This window comes from Ostrea edulis, chromosome 4, assembly GCF_947568905.1.
Source record: "Ostrea edulis chromosome 4, xbOstEdul1.1, whole genome shotgun sequence".
Taxonomy (NCBI): domain Eukaryota; kingdom Metazoa; phylum Mollusca; class Bivalvia; order Ostreida; family Ostreidae; genus Ostrea; species Ostrea edulis.
This window is the reverse complement of record NC_079167.1, coordinates 6,611,894-6,634,607: the sequence shown is the minus strand read 5'-3', so window position 1 is coordinate 6,634,607 and position 22,714 is coordinate 6,611,894. Positions and strand designations below refer to the sequence as shown.

Sequence of the window (22,714 nt, the reverse complement as noted above, 5' to 3'; positions counted from 1 at the left end):
ATTAACAAAAGAAAACACACAAACGCCACAATTCATTTCGTAATTTTTTGTTTGTGAAAATATGGTTAAATTATTTAATGAAAAGATATTTCATTATTTATTTTACAACGAGTAATACCGTGATATCAGTTCCGCAGAAACACATCTTGATCAACACATTGCAGCAATGGTGAAGAGAAAGCACGAACAGAATCAAGCTGGAAAGAAGAAACAGAAAGTTAGAGAGGACATAGTTTTAAAATCTACAATATCTTCGGAGGAAGTTCCAAAAAAACAGGTTTGGGGCGTCGGATTTTACATTTGTAATGCTATTGAGGAAATTCGGAAGGGTATCTTGGGTTTGCCGGGGGTTAGACCTCTTTGGTCTTTGTTTCATTTAATTGATGACAATTACTTTGACCTACCACCTGTTAATTCAGACCAGACCAATTGGGCATTCATCCTCTCCAACAAGGCGCCCATCATGTATGGGTAGCATATTCTGTTTAGTAGACAATGCAAGATATTTCATTTCAGTATGAATGGGCCCTGGGAGGCATACCTTGACATTATATACGAGAGAGCATAATAGTAATAAGTTTTTTAAAAGAAAAACATTGAGCACTGTATGTGCAATGGTTCTGGGAATGATTGAACGCTAAATTTGTGTTCATAATACATGACAAATAAAACATTTAAATAAACCAAGATGGATCCACACAAATTAAATTACTTCGGGCTAGAGTTTAAAAATTCCATGAATAATCATACATTCCAGATTCAAACAAACAATTCATGCAATATATTATGCTTTCTAGTCATTTACTTAGGGAACAGGGTGGAGGCTATCAGTGTACACAATATAGACATGTGACTCTCGAGGATTAAGATCGAAGTTCTCAATTTCTTGAAGTAATCTCCTGGTCCCAATGTAAATAAGTAAAACTCTTGTTCATTTTAACCCTCGATCTTTTGAAACTCTCTTCTCTCGAAGTAAAATTTGAGTCCTATTATATATAACCCTTCAAAATTTACTCTCAATACCTTGAAGTGCTAATTGTTTACACAAGCTGTGGGTCGATCATGATCTAATTAATCAATCTTATCCCTGAGAAGGCTGACCATTAAGAAAACATAGAATTGTGGTTGAGAAGTACTTGCTGCTACGAAACTGTAAATATGATGAATATGAAACTCACTGGCAGAGAATATGTGAAAATCTATGTTAGTAATTAGGTCTATTTGTACTTTTTCATCAAATAGGTTTGTGCTTCTTTTTTGTGTTTGATCAATAGATATATCATATCTAGATCTATTATACTTATCAAAATTTGTTACCAAGAAAATAATACCTTATGTACCTCTCTCTCTCTCTCTCTCTCTCTCTCTCTCTCTCTCTCTCTCTCTCTCCTGAAAAAGATTTTTACATCATGCATATACTTACATAAAGAATAAGGTAAATATGAAATGTAGACAGTATTAGAGTTAATATTATTGAGTTCGTATTTTAAAATGAATTTAATATGTTGTGAAAATATCCATGTAACCTATCTCCCACATGTATGCAACAGTGTATGAAGTGAAAATTTTGTAAATAAAAAAATTATAAAAAAAGAAAAGAAAACATAGTTAGACGACTTCACCAACAACAACAAAATTATTTATTCTCAAATAAATACAACATGTGTATTGTAATTCGTAATATGTAATACAATATTGTACATAGCATGCGGTTAACATGGAGGACATGCCCTCTCCCTTATAACCATTAAAAATATGCATAATCTTTTAAATACAATAACATTTTTACAATTAAGAAGCTGTTTAAATTTATATCTATCTGGTCTATTTGTATAATATCTAAGTTTTCCAATCTTGATTTTTTTATATTTTCATCAGTACATTTAAATAAATAATGGAACTCATCAGCCAAATCATTATTATTACATAAAGTGCATACTCTCTCATTTCTTGGAATGTTTAACCATCGTCCTGTCTCTACAGGTGATCTAAAATTTGATTCTCTAAATCTACATTAGTATTTCACCAGATATCCCAACCTGGGGATTAATTGGTCTGTTTAATGATCAATCCTAATTATTAATTAGACTCATTAAATTTTGAAAGGTGAATAATGATTATGAAATGTGAAACTAATTATTTTTTGTTGCAACAAATGAAGAATAAATAAATATGTTCGTTTATTGACCAAAGGTAAATATAAATCATACAAAATGCAAAAAGAAAAAAAAAATAGTTTCTGTATTCATTGTCTGATAAAATAAAGTTTTTTTTCAAAAAAATTTGATTTGAATTCATCACCTGGAAAAACTGAAATTATAAATTTACCACCCTCACATTATATTTAAGTAGTGTAAAAGTTCAAACCAGATGATCAAAATGTTGATTTTCAGACTTTTAGAAAATCAAACTCTTAATCTCTTGAAGTTATATTGTGGTCCCATGGACTTAAAAATTTTAGCAATCACCCGCATACACATAATACAACAATCAAGCTGTGTATGTAAAACTATAGTTACATTACAATATACCCTTGTTACTTTGTTTCTAAGTATACTCCATACAACAAGTTATTGTTGATAGGCTCTAAGATAAGTGAAAGCAAGTGATGTAATGATCGTATATAGCCAGTGTGCATTTTTAGAGCACATCAGCAAAGCTATTGGAGTTTATGATGCTAATGTTCCCTAAAACATTGTTTATTTCTTGAATATCTGTACGAACTTGTTCTGAAGCTATTGCATTGAATTCTTCTTTGCAGTCTCGTACTTCCTATAAAACTGGTTTGTGGGGATAGAAAAATGACCATTGGCTGCTATGCTTGGTCAAGCACATACATAATGGACACAGAGAAATATGATTGTCTATATATTTCTAGGTCAAAAGGTCATAATCATAGTAATGCATCCTTACAATACAGAATTGGGATGCTCCACTTTGCAGAGTTACATAACTGTAGCTTATTAGTCTGATGGTATCTATTAATTTTCTTGGTGTGAGACACACACACAGTGTCACCTCGGTTTATCGCCAGCTTTTGTCCCAGACTATTTGGGCGTTATATCGAGGGTGGCATTATAAAGAGTTTGACTATTTTGGCATGATATCGAGGGTGGCATTATAAAGAGTTTGACTATTTTGGCGTTATATCGAGGGTGACATAAAGAGTTTGACTATTTTGGTGTTATATCGAGGGTGGCATTAAAAAGAGTTTGACTATTTTGGCATGATATCGAGGGTGGCATTATAAAGAGTTTGACTATTTTGGCGTTATATCGAGGGTGGCATTATAAAGAGTTTGACTATTTTGGCGTTATATCGAGGGTGGCATTAAGAGTTTGATCATTGTAGTTTATCAATATGAAAAATAAAATGTGGTGGATCAATCAATTATTGTTGTTTTATTGTCGTCAACATATAACAAGATATGTAAATACATGAAATTGTTTTGCTCTAATTCCTAAAACTTTGTTAAATAATGGGATGTTCTGCTCTTGTGCTTTTGTAAAACACATAAATATATGTACAACTATTTCATTTGTTGTCATGGTAGGTTCTACGATGACTGAATACGTTGAACAGTTAACAGGCTGCAACTTTTTTCTGGAACACAGAAATATGATGTCACACACATCAATACACACAAAGGTCACATGGTACACAACATTTATTGCAGCAGCTGATAGTAGTTTCGTTTCTGTGTTGTTTTTTACGTGTGGACAATTCTACTGGACATTTTTAAATGATTATGTTCAAGCGATTATCACAATTACCTACCCTTGACCGTTTTCATGACATGTGCTAAATTTAGATTTGTTACGATTCAACGGACAGACCAGTTATGTATGATTATGGCTTCTGATCCCTTCTTGTTAGTCGCTGATAGTAGTTTTGTTTCTCTGTTGTTTATGCATGGGCAATTCTACTGGACAATGTCAAAGACAATTTTTACAGGTTTATATTAAAGCTATAGACTTTCCTGTTTTCATGACACTCGCTAAATTTAGATTCATTATCATTCACCGGACAGACCAATTATGTATACTATAATTATGACATCTGGTTCCTAGTTTTTGGCATTGTTATAATGACAATGATTTATTTGCACAAGCACAATAACAATTATTGGCAAATGCACATATTATAGGTTACACCATAGAGTCACAATGATATTCAAAATACAATCAGTGATTTGAATGCATGAATATGGCACCAGACAAAATCATATTATGATATATTACACTGCATATAAGGTGTACCTGAGATAAAGAGACCATGATAGGTATATAGGAATAGTCATAATACATATATATATATTTATTTATAGGAATAGTCATAATACATATATATTTATTTATTTATAGGAATAGTCATGGGACTTTCTCATGATAAATTATGTAGTCATATAAGAAATTTCTTTTATTTGACAAATCTTCAATAAATTTATAATAATAATTTAATATATAATCAGTGGATGTATAAAAGTGATGTGACCTTTTGAACCCCAAAACAGGTGGTAGATGGTGATAGGCAAGTTTGGCGTTTGGTGATCAGGCTTTTTAGCGTGTACAAAAATCCATTCTACATATTTCGATGGTAGTATACAGGAGTGGCGATATACCGAGGTTTTAAAACTGGTTTGTGGGATATACATAGTTTGATATTGTTTCCATGCAAGAGATATTAATATATTTAATAGGCAAAATGGACAAACAAGGAGAGGGTGCTGGTGTTTTCATCTCGAGGGGTATCATACCGAGGTCGACACTTAATGAATGACTTGAGGACCCTAATGCCTCACTCAAAAGCAGGTTAGTATTTTGCTTGTTGAGATGTACTTTTCAAAAAAATATCATACCTTCTAAATCTTTTGACAAGTATGATCTGCTAATGTTTTGATAGAAATTTTATTGGAAATATTTAAATTTTTTAGGTCACTTGGTCACCCAGTTGACCTATTGCTATTGGTCTGTGTCTGTCCTGCATTAACAATGGAACATTTTCAACTTCTTCTTGATAACTACCCTTCCAATACGCCAGTTTTGAGATTAGAGCTCTCCTGTGAAGGAAGTGCATTTAGTGGAACTTTGAATGCTTAAGTGGGACAGAGTGGATCTTACAGTCAGTGAGAAAATTGATAAAATGTATTAAAACTGACTTCTCTTTTAATATTTAATGTAGGAAACACTATCAAAAGAAATGTTTTACTAAAGTGAGAACATAAATACAATGCCATATTTGCAAGTAAAATCCTAGATATGATAGGTAGGCACAACGAAATAACATGATATAAGAAGAATTCCAGATATTTAATTACTTCTTGAAGACTTATCATTTACTTAGTTTGTGTGTCAAGTCGGATGATGAAACTGCGTATGATAAACTTACTGAGCACATTCACTTATATAATGATGAGTATTTGTCCCACTCCTGCGTGTAAACAAGTTTTGTGCCTTATTATGTATGAGAGTTCTCCAAAGGGAAATAACTCGGACGTACAAATGTATCTCGAAACTGGCGTATTCTTTTCAAATTTGGTACAGTATAGAGTCTTGAAAAGAGGTGTATATCTGAAGTGGAATGGCTTCATTTGATTACTGTAACTATAGTTATATTGTAAATTTCAGTAAATCAAATCAACTATTAAGGAGGAATAATACGTTATCATAATGACTGACTTCCTTTTTAAAAATATAAGTCAGCATTACATGTATATTCCTTTTGAATCGGATTGCCTAGCTGGGTAGCTCAGCAGTAGCTAGGTCTATGTGTTGATGACTGATTTGTAGTTTGTGTGTTTGAGTCCAGTAGGGGTTTTAATTTTTTCAGACTATTTCCTAATAAAACTGCATTTTCTAACTATGGTAAATAAGGTAAATTTGAAACTTTTCAATTTCCAAATAGTATTGTACATATCCTCCACTCTACATCCATATTAGATTTCTCTGGTGGTGTTTTTCCTCCTTTTTCTTCCTTTCTCAGTTGAAATGATAATCCAAACTGGTATCATCTGGATTACGTGTTTGCTTTTAGCATATAGAATACATCACTTATTCATTTACAGAATCAAAAATGGATAGGAAAGATCAGCTGTTTGTCATCAATGAGGTAGGTATCTGAGGAGTCCCACTTACAAGTTTACTTCTAATGACCTAAATGTAAATTGTGTTCTTGAAAGATGTATATTTTATAAGAACATATGAATATCTGATTGCAATGAAGTAATAACAGAGTTATGATTGAATACTAATATGAGTACATATATAACACCATGGTTACATTTATATGAAAATAGTAATTATGCCCCCCTTCAAAGAAGAGGAGCATATTGCTTTGCACCTGTTGGTATGTCGGTCAGTCGGTAGACCACATGTTGTCCGCTCAATATCTTGAGAACCATTCACTTGATTGTAATGATATTTCATATATGGGTTGGTTACGAGTAGAAGAGGACCCCTATTGTTTTTCAGGTCAAAAGGTCAAGGGTCAATCAACTATGGACATAGGATGACACTGTCCGCTCAATATCTTGAGACCGTTTTGCTTGACAGACATCAAACTCGGTACACTGGTACATCTTCAGAAAAAGATTAACCCTATTGGTTTTGAGGTCAAACGTCAAGGGTCAAACCGGACATAGGAATATACTGACCACTCATTGTCTAAAGAACCCTTTGCTTGACAGACATCAAACTTGGTCCATTGGTACATCTTCAGGAGAAAATGACCCCTCTTGATTTTGAGGTCACATGGTCAATGGTCAAACTGGATATAGGAATATACTGTCCACTCAATATCTTGAGAACCCTTTGCTTGACAGACATCAAACTTGGTACATTGGTATCTTTAGGAGAAGATGAACCCTATTGATTTTGAGGCCACCTGGTCAAAGATCAAGGGTCAAACTGGACATAGGAATATACTGTCCTCTCAATATCTTGAGGACCCTTTGCTTGACAGGCATCAAACTTGGTACACTAGTACATCTTCAGAAGAAGATGAACCCTATTGATTTTAAGGTCACATGGTCAATCAACTCCTGACATAGGAAGATATTGTCTGCTTAGTATTTGGAATTGGTGATACATGTATTACTATCAATTAAATGTTGCATTTGTATAATCCTTTTCAATTTTGTGGAGGGGGCATATACCGTATATCAGGTTTTTTCCACGAATCAGAACCAAAAACAGTATATTAAATTTACACGAATCAAATTTTCACTATTTCAAAGCCATGGCAAAGATATAATTCGCAGTTATTTAAACTTCTGAAGGAATTGGGAACAAAACAGCATTTATACTAATGGCTCTTATTTTTTATGCAAAAATTCAGTCAGTGAAATGATTTACAGGATTTCTAAGTTACTGTCGCAATTATAATCAAATCTCAATTTGGATGATATTCCTGCTTCTCTGAATCCATCTCTGACGATTTCGGGTTTTGTTCGCATGTAATGGTAGAGCTTTGTCAGCCATTTTGCTCCAAGTTGCTTCATCAGGGTGAAAGATAAATCGAACTTCACCTCGTCGATTTCGGAAGATGCGTTCAGCTGATCACACGCCTGTGCTGTGAACTAGTTTTCAAAAACAATTTTGCACTTTTGTTTACACTCAAGTATATTGTAAATGTGTACAGTTTGGCGGTATAGTAACGTAAATCACCGTTCGTTAGCTATAATGGTACTAATACAAAATATTTATCGATATTTTTTTTCAGTTTAAAACGGCCATCAACCATGTCTTGTTACATGCATGAGTAGCTCAGGTATAATTATACATTGATTGACACAAGAAACGTGACCCATTTAATTACCTTGTTCTTTATTAGATAAACACCGAGGCTTACAAACTGTTACCTGGCGCTTGTCGGACATAGGGGGAAACAAAACACATTGAACACAGAACTTTCACCATTCTATTACCTGTATGCTATAGTACTCTATTACAAAAACAAGACTTTGTATCAAATTTTTGCGGATTTATTTTCCGCGATTCGGAAATCATCGTGAACAAAGCGGAAATTAGATACATGTGGAAAAAACCTGATATACAGTATGTTTTACAAACATCTCTTGTTTCACTATAAGTGTGCATTCACGCATACCAGAGTCTCGTTATACTCTTAACCACCCACCCCCACCAAATGAAACGCTGTTATGCAAGAATGACAAGTATAGTATATAGTTAAATGAGACTGTTGTATTTATAGATGTGTGAAATGAGAAACTGTTCAAAATGTGTCTACCTGGAAGCAAAGAAGAAACAAGATCTTTACATGTGGTAATTGTGTATTTTACAGTACATGTGGTAATTGTGTATTTTACAGTAGTCATGGTTTAATTCACAGTTACATCTGAGTTATATACATCATGTTGGGATTCCCCTCATGCACGTGAGGTCATTTATAGATGCCTAAGCAGACTTAATGAGTAGCATATCTATTTATGGGTTCCAACTATATTTACCTTTTAAATTATCTTCTTACTGTTTTCTTTTACATGCAGATGTTTTCAAGCATGTAATTAAGGGAAACTTAATAACTTTGATAAAAACTAATTCATCTGCTTTAAAGTAATTCTGTACAAAAAATAATAGATGAACATCAGACAATACAGGTTAAAAAAAGATAACTGTTGGGAAAAAATTGTCCACTTTTTCATGGTTGAATTTTCTCATTTTACAGGTTATCAAATGTACCAAGAGGCCCATCTGCCAAATTCCTAATAGAAAACTGTAAGATGATATATTAAGTAGTTTTTATACGTTCGTCTTTAGATGCTATATTTTTTATGGTACAGTGATTTCTGTTCTCCTGCTGTCCGTCCATCCATTTAGGGTTTTTCATTTTTATACGCCCATTAAAGACGATTCACATTATGGTATAGCATCAGCCTTTTGATTTTCTTCAGTTTTTGAGAAAATTGCAAGTTGCTGGACTTAGTCAGTTTTGAGGAAATATTACATATAGAAGATATTATTTGTCCACCTAACTCCAATCACAGTTTTCAAGATATGAACATTTAAAAGACCAGGCAATATTATACATTTATTGCATGATAGTGAGGGAGATATGAATATCTATTCACCCAAGGAAAATCATATTCTCCGAGGACAATGCCCAAGCATTCATGCAATAAATTTTTTATCATACCAAAACAAAGCAAGACTACAGAAATGCATTTGAAATTGGGATCTGCTCATTTATATGTAGTTGAAATTGCCTTAACAGTAGCAGTGTACCATCAACATATCAGAATGTACAAGCAACACAATAAAGTGATGTGATAACGATTTCTTAGGTTTCCTTGAATGCTGATTACTTACATGGTCTATGTGTCAACCGAAATCAGGTGCTTTAACTGTGTATCAGGAACCCGCGTATATTCCTTTTGTGCCTTACGAATATGAAAGTTCTCTCACACGAAATGGCTCAGATGTTTTGTGAGGTCACAATAAACTACATTTACCTTCATGTAGAGTTTATGGAAATTGTACAAGACTTCTGAAGGAGTGAAATATGATGAGAAAATATGATGTTTGAGGGGAATTTGAAGTTTTATTCTCCCTTGCACATGACTGTGTAGACCAATTATTCATACATTGCAAAAGAATGTCACAGCTTGATGATGGCTGATACTACCTTAAGTAAATTTTTCAATTCGTGGCTTTTTTGCTGTTTGCTAATCAATGTCAGAGAAAACAAACCCCTTCATAAAAAACACCCTAAATAAGCTTGTGATGGGTGTATTATGTCCTCAATAAAAACACCCTACATAAGCTTGTGGCGGGTGTATTATATCCTCAATAAAAACACCCTACATAAGCTTGTGGCGGGTGTATTATATCCTCAATAAAAACACCCGACATAAGCTTGTGATGGGTGTATTATGTCCTCAATAAAAACACCCGACATAAGCTTGTGATGGGTGTATTATATCCTCAATAAAAACACCCTACATAAGCTTGTGGCGGGTGTATTATATCCTCAATAAAAACACCCTACATAAGCTTGTGATGGGTGTATTATGTCCTCAATAAAAACACCCGACATAAGCTTGTGGCAGGTGTATTATGCACCATTTCTGGTACTCTTGTTATTCATTCAACTGAAATCAGACAGTGTATAATCAAAAGTGATGTAATTTCCTGTTTGAACAGTACACACCATGTCAGAGCTGAAAATGACAGGGAATTGTCTAAAGGGATCCAGGCCTTTACTCTCATTTGATCAGGTAAATGTGACATTTTGATTTTTACTGTAAAAGTGAAGAGGAATGACTGGTGAGTATGGACATTTCTTACTGATGGTACTGAAGTTGACAGGAAAATGCATTGCAATACCTTGAAAATACAATGTATTACAGGAATTTGACAAAGAGCCACACTGGAGTCTCCTTAAGGAACTTTTAATACAGGTTTGTTTTATATAAAAATATACTAATTAATCAAACTGAATTTTAGTTGCCACATGAAATAAAGTGATATTGACACTGTGTAAATGATCTGATTCATATTTTTATTTTAGACATTCAGCAGCCCAAACCATCATCCCAAGAGCCAGCCATTCATTGATCATGTATACACATTCTCCATCGCCGACAACCGAATATGGTTCAGGAATTACCAAATATTGGAGGAGGATGGTTCTCTGGCAGAAATTGGTCAGAATCCAATATACTAAGTTCTTGTTGGTTAGATCCATTAATTGATTAAATTTTAGAATTGATGGAGTGGATTGGAAAACTTTGTTTTGGTTATCTGAATATTGATTGTGATTGATTTTTCTCATTGTTGACCATAGCCATCCAGCATACAGGTTCAAGGTGTATGCAACTCGTGAACAATCTTATTTTTGAATCACAGACCAGTTATTTCTTGTTTTAATTGGGTTTCATTTCTTTTTCTTAGGACCCAGATTTGTGTTAAATCCTATCAGAGTATTTGAGGGCAGCTTTGGGGGATCTACCCTTTACCAGAATCCAAACTACGTATCTCCTAATGATGTAAGTGACGTTGTTGATAAAACATAAAAACCTTAACCCTTTATCTACCGGTACTTTTTAGAGGTTTTTAAAGACAAGATGACAGTGTCTTTTAAATCGATTTAAATCAATATGTGCCTTCATTTGATGTAGGCATATGACATAAAATTTTGTTCACAATTGGACGGAGAACGATTTTCTAAAAATGTTGTCAGGATATTCCATGACCTTAAAGAGGTCTACAGGGTCAAAGGTCAAATAAGTGCAGATTACCTTGCGACAAAGCGTTGCGTCATATTTAGACAAAGCCATCTTTCACTTTAAATGCTTTTATTGATTTAATGGCTTTATTTACTTAATTAAAATTTACATAGTTAAAAAATAGAGAAAATTTCCAAAAATATGATATATAGATCATATATCTTATGGACGTAGTTTCAAAGATTTAGAGGCATTTGACCGGTACGGTAGAGAAGGGGTTAATCTTATATTTAGTAGGACAGTGTATTAAATAAAATGGTGTTTTAAAGGGAATGATTCACGATTTCCCCCAAAATTTTGTTTTTCACTTATAATGATCAAAATCCACTGTCTAATGTGTTTTAAAGATTTCACATAAAAAATTAAGGTTATACATTATCACAGAAGCTCATTTTAGAGAGTTTATTATTTATTTTGTAAACAAAGATTGCAGTGTGTTATTGTTTACGAAATTTTCAAAAGAAATGGATATCGATCTAAGTTTATTATATCTTTCACATTTCAAGCATTCTTTGGGTAAAATGTGTCATCTAAAAGATAAAATTTGTGACCATGCAAAATTAAGATGCTTTATATTACGAAATTAATATTTCATTGGTTTGTTTATATACATTAAAAGACCCGAGTCTTTGTTTACATAACACAGATTTAAGGCTAAAATATTGCTTTTATTCTTGCATTCAGAAGGTCAAAATTTTGTTAAATGAGATATATTTTTAATGTTGAACATCAAAAATGAAAAATAATTTTTTCAAAAATCGTGAACCAGTCCCTTTAAGGGAGTGACACATGTAGAGTGGATGAAGTTCTGGTAATGATGATACAATAGAACATGTAGTTTTTTAGCCGAGTTGCGTAGCAAATCTCAGCTTTTAAATTGGCGAAGGATTGGCGTCCAGTTGGGCGGGTGGGTGGCGTCCACAATTAGCTTGTCCGGTCTCTAACTTTCATGTGTTTTGGTGCATCTTTGTGAGACTTACATAACATGATCACATCCAAAAGAGGAAGGTTCCCATTTATTTTGAGGTCAAAAGGTCAATGTCACTTTGTCACAAAATGCCATAGATTTGAGCTTGTCTGGTCTCTAACTTTCATACTACTAGGGACATCTTTGTGAAACTTACATAACATGATCACATCCAAAAGAGGAAGGTTCCTATTTATTTTGAGGTGAAAAGGTCAAGGTCACTTTGTCACTAAATGCCATAGATTTGAGCTTGTCTGGTCTCTAACTTTCATACTACCTGGTGCATCTTTGTCAGACTTCCATATTTTGATTTCATCTAAAAGAGGAAGGTTCCTATTTATTTTGAGGTCAAAAGTCAAGGTCTCTTTTTCACTATATACTGTAGATTTGAGCTTGCCTCTAACTTTTATACATGTACTTGCTGGTGCATGTTTATCAGACTTCAAATCCTGATGACATTCAAGATTCATGATGCTTTTGAAATCCAAAGGCCAAAGGTCAAGGTCATTATCACACTAAATACCTATTGCGGCCATTCAAAGCTTTATATTTATAAACTATATTAAATACGTGCATGTTTTTACTTCGTGAATGCAAGCATGCATAATTTTCCAAACTGCAACTCGGCCATACACATCTTTGATGCGTTTTAGCGATTTTTTATACATGTACTGTAAATTGTACTTCAGGAGACTTTAAATCCAAAATCTTGCCCCATCAGATTTTTATCAGCAAGACATAATTTTGTAAAATATCGATTTGGTTTTCATCACCCACTATGCAATATAGAGTATACAAAATTGTTCACCAGAGCCTTCTTTTCTCATCGAAGTAATCTCACAAATTTATGCAAAAATAATATTTCCATGAATAAAGTGATTTCCAGTATGGATATTGGGTATGGGACTCATTGGTTAATTGTGTACTTGGTGTAGCATCTATATCATGGATATTTTACTTGTCAACTTAGATTTCTAATCTTTGTTTTATTTGACTTTATAGTATATGTATTTCCTTAAACAGCTGAGGCATGTGATGAGGAAGAGAGGTGCTCAGAAATATATGTCCAGAATCCAGGCCAAGAAATCGCTGGAGACCAGACGTGGCCAGCCATCTTATGAAACAGACCCAACAGATGAAGTGTTTGTAACGATAGGACCAGAAGATGCTGAAAATAATTCTTGATAAATGAGCCTGAAAACTTTCTGTGTTGTTTTTCATTCTTTGGAATCTCGCTCTTTTTAAAGACAAGAGGTCCATGGGTCACAACACTCACCTGAGTCACCTTGTCCCTGCTCTTCTTCAGATTTATTCCCATGACATATTTTGACCCCATCCTAACCCTATAGGGTTGTGATTTAACTGAACTTGAATTCTTACAACATAGGGATGTCTTAATTATATCAATATGATCAACATGGCCTTGCTGTTCTGGAGAACTTTTTTGAAAGATTTTCCCCCAATATTCACGTATTACCGGGTATGTAAAATTTGATCCCTGAATTTAGCCTTACCTTAACCAAAGGGTCCTTTGTCTGTCTGTGCATAAACTTTTCACATTTTCATCTTCTTCTACAGAACCACTGGGCCAATTTTAATCAAACATGGTACAAATCATCCATGGGTGAATGGGATTCAAGTTTGTTTAAATGAAGAGTCATGCCCCCTTCAAAGGGGGGATAATAATGGAAAGGCAAAATATGGTGGGGTTATTTAAAAATCTCGAGAACTACTGGAAAAGTTGAAATTTACACGAAAGCTGCCTGACATTGCAGATTAAAGTTTGTCAAAATCATGGCTCCCTAGGGTAGGGTGAGACCACAATAGGAGATCAAAGTTTTACATGCAAATATATCTGGTAAATCTTTTGAAAATATTCTTCTCAAGAACCACAAGGTCAGATAAGTTCAAAATTTACGACAAAGCTTCCTGATATAGTACAAACTCAAATTTGATAACATCATGGCCCCCAGGGGTAGGGTGGGCTCACAATATGGATCAAAGTTTTACATGTGAATATATAGGGAAAATCTTCTCAAGAACCACTGTGCCAGAAATGTTCAAATTTACATGAAAGCTTCCGGACATAGTGCAAATTCAAGTGTGTTAAAATCATGGCCCCCAAGGAGTATGGTGGGGCCACAATAGGAGATCAAAGTTTTACATACAAAATATATAGGGAAAATCTTCTCAAGAACCACTAAGCCAGAAAAGCTGAGATTTACATGAAAGTTTCCTGACAGAACAGATCCAAGTTTGTGCAAATCATGGTCCCCGGGGGTAGGGTGGGGCCACAATAGGGGATCAAAGTTTTATATGCTGATGTATAGGAAAATCTTCAGAAAGTGCTTGTATGATTTACTAATTCTATGCAGATATTTTTCTCTTAAGAAAACGTATGTAAAGTTGTGTATTGTACCAGGAAGTCAAAATACACCATGCACAGAGCTGCCAACATTATGAAATGGAAAATAGTAAGGCGGAGTCAGGGGGCCACCTAGGCCCCCTGCCGCTGGAGAACTTTTATGAATAAATATGTAACCTGAGCAATTTTAGGCATATTTCAAATCCAAATTTAATGAATTTAGACATACTAATTGTCAAGCATTAAATGATTTTACACCTGCAGAAAGTCAAATCTTACACATCTTTTATTAGCTCTTCTGAGCCGAAGGCTCAAAGAGCTAATGCTATGGCCATTTGTGCGGTGTGCGTAAACTTTTTAGAAAAAGGGCTATAACTCAAGAACCCCTTGGCCAATTTTTTTCAAATTTGTTACAGGGTATCATTGGCCCAAGGGCTTTCATACATACTAAATAGAGGGATGTGACCCTTTAACAAGGGGAGATAATCAGGAAAATACAAACAAAAGTAGTGGTTGCTAAAAAATCTTCTCAAGAACCACTGGGCAGATTATCACCAAACTTACACATAAGGATGAGGATATGTTGTAGATTAAAAATTGTTCAAGGCATTACCCTGGGGCAAAGGGCGTGGTCTCAAGGTCACTTCAAAGTTGACCTAAATTTATATTTCCTTAAATCTTTGATATTTTAGTCATTATAAGGACTAGGATCATCAAATTTTGACAGTTGATGCATCTTAGGACCTTGTGTCAAGTTGTCTCAAAAGTAGGTCACAGTGACCTACTTTTTGAATTTTGCAGGTATTTATTTTAAAATTAATTTTGATGCATATCTTGGACACTTTGAAGCCTATGATCATCTAAACTTGTCAGTTGGTGGATCATGGGACCTTGAAATGCGTCAACTGAAAAATAGGTCACCGTGACCTACTTTCTGAATTTTATAGATTATCATTTATAGATATATTTTAAGTTGTTATTTCAAATACTGAGAGGTTTAGAATCATCAAATCTTGTAAGTTGATGCATCTTAAGGCCTTGAAACATATTTATAAAAAAGTAGGTCACAGTGACCTACTTTTTGAATTTTGCAGATATTCAAATTTCACATTTTCAATTTTAGATGCATATTTTGGGCACTGTAAAACCTAGGATCATCAAACTTTGTCAGTTGATACGTCTTCAGTCTTCGGTTTGTGTCGACCAAAAAGTAGGTCACCGTGACCTACTTTTGGTATTTGACAGCTAAATTACTATATTTCAGACACTATTTGACCTACAATCATCAAACTTTGTCAGTTGTTGGGTCTTGCATGTTCGAAGGGTTTCAACCAAAAAGTAGGTCAACTTGACCTACTTTTGGAATTGGACGGCTATATTTATATATTTCAGATACTATTTGACCTACAGTCATCAAACTTTGTCAGTTGATGGGTCTTGCATGTTTGGAGTTCGCTGATCAAAAAGTAGGTCACCATGACCTACGATTGGAATTTGACAGCAATATTTCAATATTCAGATACTAATTGGCTTAAAATCATCAAACTTTGTCAGTTGATATTTCTTGGGTTCTCAAAATGTGTAAACCAAAAAGTAGGTCACATTGACCTATTTTTTTTTAATTCTTAGGATTTAACTAAAGATTTAAAATACTAAGAGGCTAAGAATAGAAATGGTGGGGTTGTACAATTTATCAGAAGAGCGATTCTAGGCCCTTGGGCCTCTTGTTAATTTTACCTTCTAAAACTTGTGTACAAAATCTTACTACATTAGTACAAATCATAATTTTACAGTTACTGTGTCAGTTATTCTGGCAAATTATTTTATGTTATTTTCCCCGCCGTGAAAAATGTCAAACAGATTGTACACTTAGCATACAACTCCCACTTTCTGACTTTGAAACGAATAGATGTTTACTTGCATATTGTTCTTTGAATATCTGGCTTCATTTGGTTTTCTTCTTTGGGGGATTATTGTTGTTATTTCCATCTATGCATGCCTTACGTTTAGTAGCAGCTGCCATATTGTTTATTTCAAAGCATTAAAATGATCGAGGTTTTGTATATATATAGACTGTGCAAATAAATGTAGTAATGACTATAGCTTGTTTATTATAAAAGTAAAAACCAATGATGGACAGCTCTAAAACTTTTGAAATGTCAACTAAGCGAAAATCGGAAGATATATAGTGAAATCGTAAGGCGTATTTTCGGCCCTAAAATCGTAAGCCTTGCGCCAAAATAATGAGGGTTGGCAGCTCTGCATGCAAGATAAGCTTTACCACTCCCCTTGCAACAATCTTTTTAATTTTGTCCAAACTCTACAGCATGGACATTTTGCGTCCCAAGATTTTGGATCAGAGACCATATATTTAGTTCATGTTCATCTGCTTCAGAGTACACCTGCAACTTTGACCTTAGTTATAACTTTTAAACTACACAAGTTTCAGACTTTAAGTACATGTATTTGGTGAATTGAATGGTCCAGGTAAAAACTAAATAATAGTAGTTGGCCGTGATAGAAAGGAGACACAGAATTTCACAAAGTTTTAACACATTTTGAATACATTTTATTTTAAAAAGTTAAATATGTCCCCATCAATTCTGAAAAAATTACACAAGATGGATGCATTCATGGCATTGCCTGATCTTTTGCATCAGACCTAATCATACTACCTAAATAACCTGTAGGTCAGGTAATCTCCCCAATAGAATTAAAACAAGTAGAAGATAAGCAACAATTACTACTACACTTTATTTACAAAATCATTGCACTGTTTCAACAAAATATGTCTCTACACACATGACATTTGATATAACTAAACACACTTTACATGAAATATAATTTTTTATGAAGAAATGTTTGTAGTCCAATCAATTCAGTATCACAAAGCACCTGGCCGTTCTTTATCTTCATGTTGATAGCCATTCTCTAGCTAATTACTCGTAGTCCTATAATGAAAAAAAGATTACATGAACCATTAGACTGTTCTGCAGATTTCATCTCTCATCTGTCATACATATACGTTATGTATTTCCTCAAGAATCTTTCAAATGATATGCACGATGTAAACGCATTATTAGTAAATCTTTTGAATTGGACAGCATCTCACCTCATCTGTTTCCTCGTCTTCATCACTGATAACTGGCTTTGCTTTGGAACGAGACTTTCTCTTTTTGGAATCTGATTTTTCTTTTTTCTGCCATTAAAATCAATAAAATTAAATATGATGATATTTACCTATGTGTAGTCAGTAATAAACCTACGCTGTTTCCATGGAATTTATTTTATTTTTTAAAAAAAAGAACAAACTTTTTAACTTGACATAGACACCTATATACATGTACTGAAAAATATAAATATAAGGAATAAATGTCTAGGCATTTATTCCTAAATAACAGATATTAAACAGAAATATTTTTGAAGACATGGTACCTTTTTAGATTTATCTCTTTTGTGCTTCTTGCTTGAAGAATGTCCTGCAAAACAATTTTCCCAGTCTATACATTATACACAAATAAAGTATGTCAATCGAAAATTATTCGACATACCAATGTATACCGCTATGAAAATGTTTGCAACCACAGTCTTTTAAAAAATCATTTAATGATAATGATGACTTTAAATGTAACCCAGATTAAATACATGTCTTGTTTCTTTCGAGAAAACTAAAACCAGTAGTGTGAAAACAAATCCATGCTGCAGTTCACAAAAATAACAATTCCCTTACCTTCCTCCTCATCCTCTTCCTCTTCCTCCTCTTCTCCCTTCCCTTCATCCTCCTCGCCTTCATCCTCCTCGTTACTACTGCTGTTCTCATCTGAGTAGGACACTCCCTCTTTTTCTAATCTTTCTCTTGCACTTGTAAACACTGACTTCAAAACTATGGAGTCTTCATAAATCTGCAAAAGATAATCAAATTCATAGGTTTCAAAGATTCTTTTTCATCATCAATTCATTATGTTTGGTTCAGATGCTAAATTCTGCATTATCCTCAAATCCCAAATCAGTTTTTGCTAGAAATGGTAATAATTTTACCCGAATCTGCACTACCTGGGAATGCTTGCAAACTGAATATGTTTACTCATGGCCCTGTTGTTCCTGAGAAGATTTTTTAAATATTTATCCTATATACATGTATATCGCCATGGAAAACTTTGATCCCCTATTGTGGCCCCACCCTACCCCCGGGAACCATGATTTGAATAAACTTAAATCTACACATCTCAGAAAGCATATATATCAACTTTTCTGGCCTAGTGGTTCTAATGAAGATTTTTAAATGACCCCACCCCATTTCTGCCTTTTTCTAAATTATCTCCCCTTTGGAGGGAGAATTGGCAGGGATTTTTTTATCCCTTGAATCCAGGGGCCAGGGCTGTCAAGTTTGGGAAAAACAACAATATTTGATTGAAATTGGAAAAGTTGTTTCATACAAATAAATAAGAAAAACAAGAGGTACTGTGAGCAATGCTCACTAAGAATAAGCTTACCCCAATCTCCCAAAGGGTGTTGGTAATAGGTATAAACTACCTCTTTTCTGAGTGTAAAAAACAAATGGCATGACAAACCGAACCTTATTGCTACTTCGCTATCCAGTGCACGTGACCTTTGACCTTTTGACCCCAAAATCAATAGGGAACATCTTCATCCCATGGGTAGTCCATATGTATGATATGGTGACTGTAGGTGGAAAGGATAACACTTTAGAGCCCGGAAACCATATTGCTACTTCGATGTCCAGTGTGCTTGACCTTTCACCCCAAAATCGATAGGGAACATCTTCATCCCATGGGTAGTCCATATGTATGATATGGTGACTGTAGGTGGAAAGGATAACGCTTTAGAGCCCGGAAACCATATTGCTACTTCGATGTCCAGTGCGCTTGACCTTTGACCTTTTGACCCCAAAATCGATAGGGAACATCTTCATCCCATGGGTAGTCCATATATATGATATGGTGACAATAGGTGGAAAGGATAATGCTTTAGAGCCCGGAAACCATTGCGTCTAAAGACGGACGGACGGACAGACAGACGGACAACCCGATTCCAGTATACCCCCCCCCCCCCCCCACAACTTGTTGCGGGGGGTATAACAAGCAAAAAGTTAACCATTTGATATTTCATTATCAATGTCGCTTAAACAAGTTTTAATTTCCGGTCTTTGGCAGAGAAAAAACTGTCAAAATGTTTTGCAACAGAGTGGCACCAAGTTGGATGGCGCCTCATGGCATATTCTCATCAAAGCATCCATCATTTGGGAATTCTAAGGCATCATTTTTGGGAAAAACACCTGCTCTTTAGCATTGGAAACGGGGCCGAATTTCGGCCCTCTACAGACCCTAAAAAAATCCCTGACTGGCCCTTCATTTTAACAAACCTGAATCCCCTTCACCCAAGGATGATTTGTGCCAAGTTTGATTGAAATTGGCTCAGTGGTTCTTGAGAAGAAGATTTTTCAAAGATGCCACAAAATTTTACTAATTCTTGATTATGAGCGTGTTTTTTTTTAACAAACTTAAATCTTCTTTACCCAAGCATGTGGCAAGTTTGCCTGAAATTAGCCCTGTGGTTCTCGAGAAGTAGAAAATGTTAAATGTTTACGAACAGACATACAAAAAGTGATCAGAAAAGCTCACTTGGGTTTTCAGTTCGCGAGCTAAAAATCAAGAATGGGTATTAAGATGTTGCAGGTTGAAAGACAAACCATTCTCTCATATCTACGTATGTAAGATACAGATATTCTATGAAAGAAAGGTATGTAAGATATTTCTATCTTTCATATCACGTGACGTTTATCTTACATATCCCGTGACGTCATAATCAATACACAACTAGCTTGCAACTTACCTCGCCTCGATTGACGAACACTAGCGTCTGCAAAGCTCTTGTACAAAAAATGACAGATTGTAATGTCCCTGATAATCTCCAGGTGTATGTGACCGGACACAAAAATACACATTCCTTGAACAATTACTGCACACTCAACAACAGTCACAAATTCCTCATACACCTATGTCATCCGGTGCATTATGCCCGTTCACAGAAACCCAGCCCACACGGTCTATTACGTCTAGGCCTACCTCCACATTCACTCTGTCAACGTCTACTGTCCGTGTCTCAGGTGAAATAAGTGCGTTCAATGTCCATGAAACTCGAGTCCTTGCACGCGTGAAAAACGAAAGTCTAGCCATGCCCATATTCACCAACAAAAACCACTTGGAATTCCTCTTCACACACTCGTCATTAAATAACTGCTCAATTAATATCAATATCAATGCTCCTCTAAGAAAAAGAAAAAAAAAACGTGCAGTTGTGAATGCATATTCTGATTAGGTCTGTCAAAATGTTTCGCGCTGATGACTGTCGAGTTACGTCACGCACCCTGATTATTGATTTATTCAAAGAGGAATAACTCTAATACAATTCACTTATACACTCGTCGGCCGATTCTTTGTCAGCAACATAGTTGCCAAAATGAAGGTCGTAGAATTCGATTCTGATGTTATTTTTAATGTAGAGCGAAAAATTAATTGATTGAAAAATTCTCAAAATGGCGTCGCTAGGCACAAGGAAAACGGAAAACTCTAGAAATATGAGAGAAAAATACTCTCTTATGAGTTGCCATGAAATATTAAGGTGATTCCACCCTCGGGGTTGCAAAAAAGCGGTAAAACCCTCGGCAAAGCCTCGGGTTTCACAGCTTTTTTGCAACCCTCGGGTGGAATCACCTTATATTTCATGGCTACTCATAAGAGAGTCTTATATGCATATTGCAAAAGTATTTTCATTTGAAAATCTATCCATTGTTTATCACAAATATCTTATTAATATATGTAATGTATATAAAGGTCCCAATAGGACTTGATTTCAAAAAAGAATGTAAAATTTACTAACCAGAGAACCCTCAATGTTGTAGGATTGTGCATTCTCACAAAGAAGCATAACATCAGTCTCCAGATCATCTAAACTAAGGTACCTATGATCTCTTATTCTTTGCTGTAACAAAAAAACAAACTTTTTAAAAATAAAAATACATTGATTTCAGAAAAAACAACAGCAGAAACAGTTTTTAAAATAAAGAAATCAATGCAAAAATGTGCACTTGTGTTATGTCAATGTTTAGTATATGTTATAAGAGATACAAAGTTATACCTCCCACTTAATCTACCCAATAATCCTGACCTTTTTGACAAGAAACTGACTGAAGTTCATCATACACCTTTGGTTTGATATTTTTTACACTGATTAATTGTATATATGTTTATGTACTTCATTATAACTGGTCACTATAAAAACTCCAGTCAATTAAGGTAGCTCACTACACTAAAGCTGTGTGTTGGTGTCTCACCACAGGGTAGTGAAATGTGTCTAGTGTGGCGGGGATCAAAATTGTAGATCTACTGCTGCCGCTGGCTAGCCTACTTGTACATGTAGGTGAAATGGTGAGTCGAGTGTGTAAATCTTGCCTTGCCAGTACAAAGCCTCTACACTACCAAGACTCCTTTCAATGCCTCCCCGTGACAATGCATGTCAACTGAAATCTAGTATCTCAGGCTAAATCGAAAGGGGATCTCGGAGCAGCAAGGGCCCCAGAGATGATGTGTGTAGGCCCACCAGCATGTGGATATGCCCTAGCACTTATCAGCCTTGACCCAGCTATGGGTCAAATAGCTCTGCTGCCTTGTGGATACCCATTTATGAGAAAGGCTAAGGGAGAGGTAACCCTAACAGAAACCCTAAGTGCTGAAGTCGGAGGTGATTGGGCCATAACTGGCGCACTTTAACAGACCACAACACCACGCATTTACAGCCATTATGACACTACACTAAAGTTTATACTCTTTAAGACACTACGTCACAAGATGGCAATTTAAATGTTTTGTGATATTATTTGTATCGATCGATTTGTTTGTCTATCATCATAGCTCAGTGGTTAAAGCATTGTGGGCTGGTGAACCTCAGATCTCGAGTTCAAATCCGCCAGAGTCTTTTGTTCATATGTGTTGAAATAATTTTTTTGAAAATCAAATTCTTATTCAAATTTGAATATTTTCTGTCTTTTTGGCATTTATACTTATTATATATCATCATATCTTTTATGAATAAATGAATTCGTACTGATTTGAGAAAC

General features: G+C 34.8%; 2 protein-coding genes across 2 annotated transcripts in view; one reads left to right on the top strand and one right to left on the bottom strand.

Annotated features, from left to right (window-relative positions):
• The first annotated feature begins 104 nt into the window (after positions 1-104).
• On the top strand, positions 105-13,416 carry LOC125669401 (ribosome biogenesis protein BRX1 homolog). The gene is made up of 10 exons (XM_048903867.2): positions 105-277; positions 4,700-4,811; positions 6,065-6,108; positions 8,212-8,282; positions 8,686-8,735; positions 10,161-10,234; positions 10,367-10,417; positions 10,528-10,663; positions 10,911-11,005; positions 13,236-13,416. The coding sequence occupies exons 1-10, from the start codon at positions 167-169 to the stop codon at positions 13,395-13,397; spliced, it is 906 nt and encodes a 301-aa protein (XP_048759824.1). The 5' UTR covers positions 105-166; the 3' UTR covers positions 13,398-13,416.
• Positions 13,417-17,312: 3,896 nt separating this feature from the next.
• The window catches only part of LOC125669609 (transcription activator BRG1-like), a 28,571-nt gene continuing 23,169 nt past the window's right edge, over positions 17,313-22,714 (bottom strand). The window contains exons 23-27 of the mRNA XM_056161769.1: positions 21,478-21,579; positions 18,308-18,479; positions 18,013-18,056; positions 17,690-17,776; positions 17,313-17,528 (exon numbers count right to left, since the gene is read on the bottom strand). Coding sequence (XP_056017744.1) covers positions 17,517-17,528; positions 17,690-17,776; positions 18,013-18,056; positions 18,308-18,479; positions 21,478-21,579 — 417 coding nt within the window. The 3' untranslated portion in view covers positions 17,313-17,516. The remainder of the gene's footprint in view (positions 17,529-17,689; positions 17,777-18,012; positions 18,057-18,307; positions 18,480-21,477; positions 21,580-22,714) is intronic.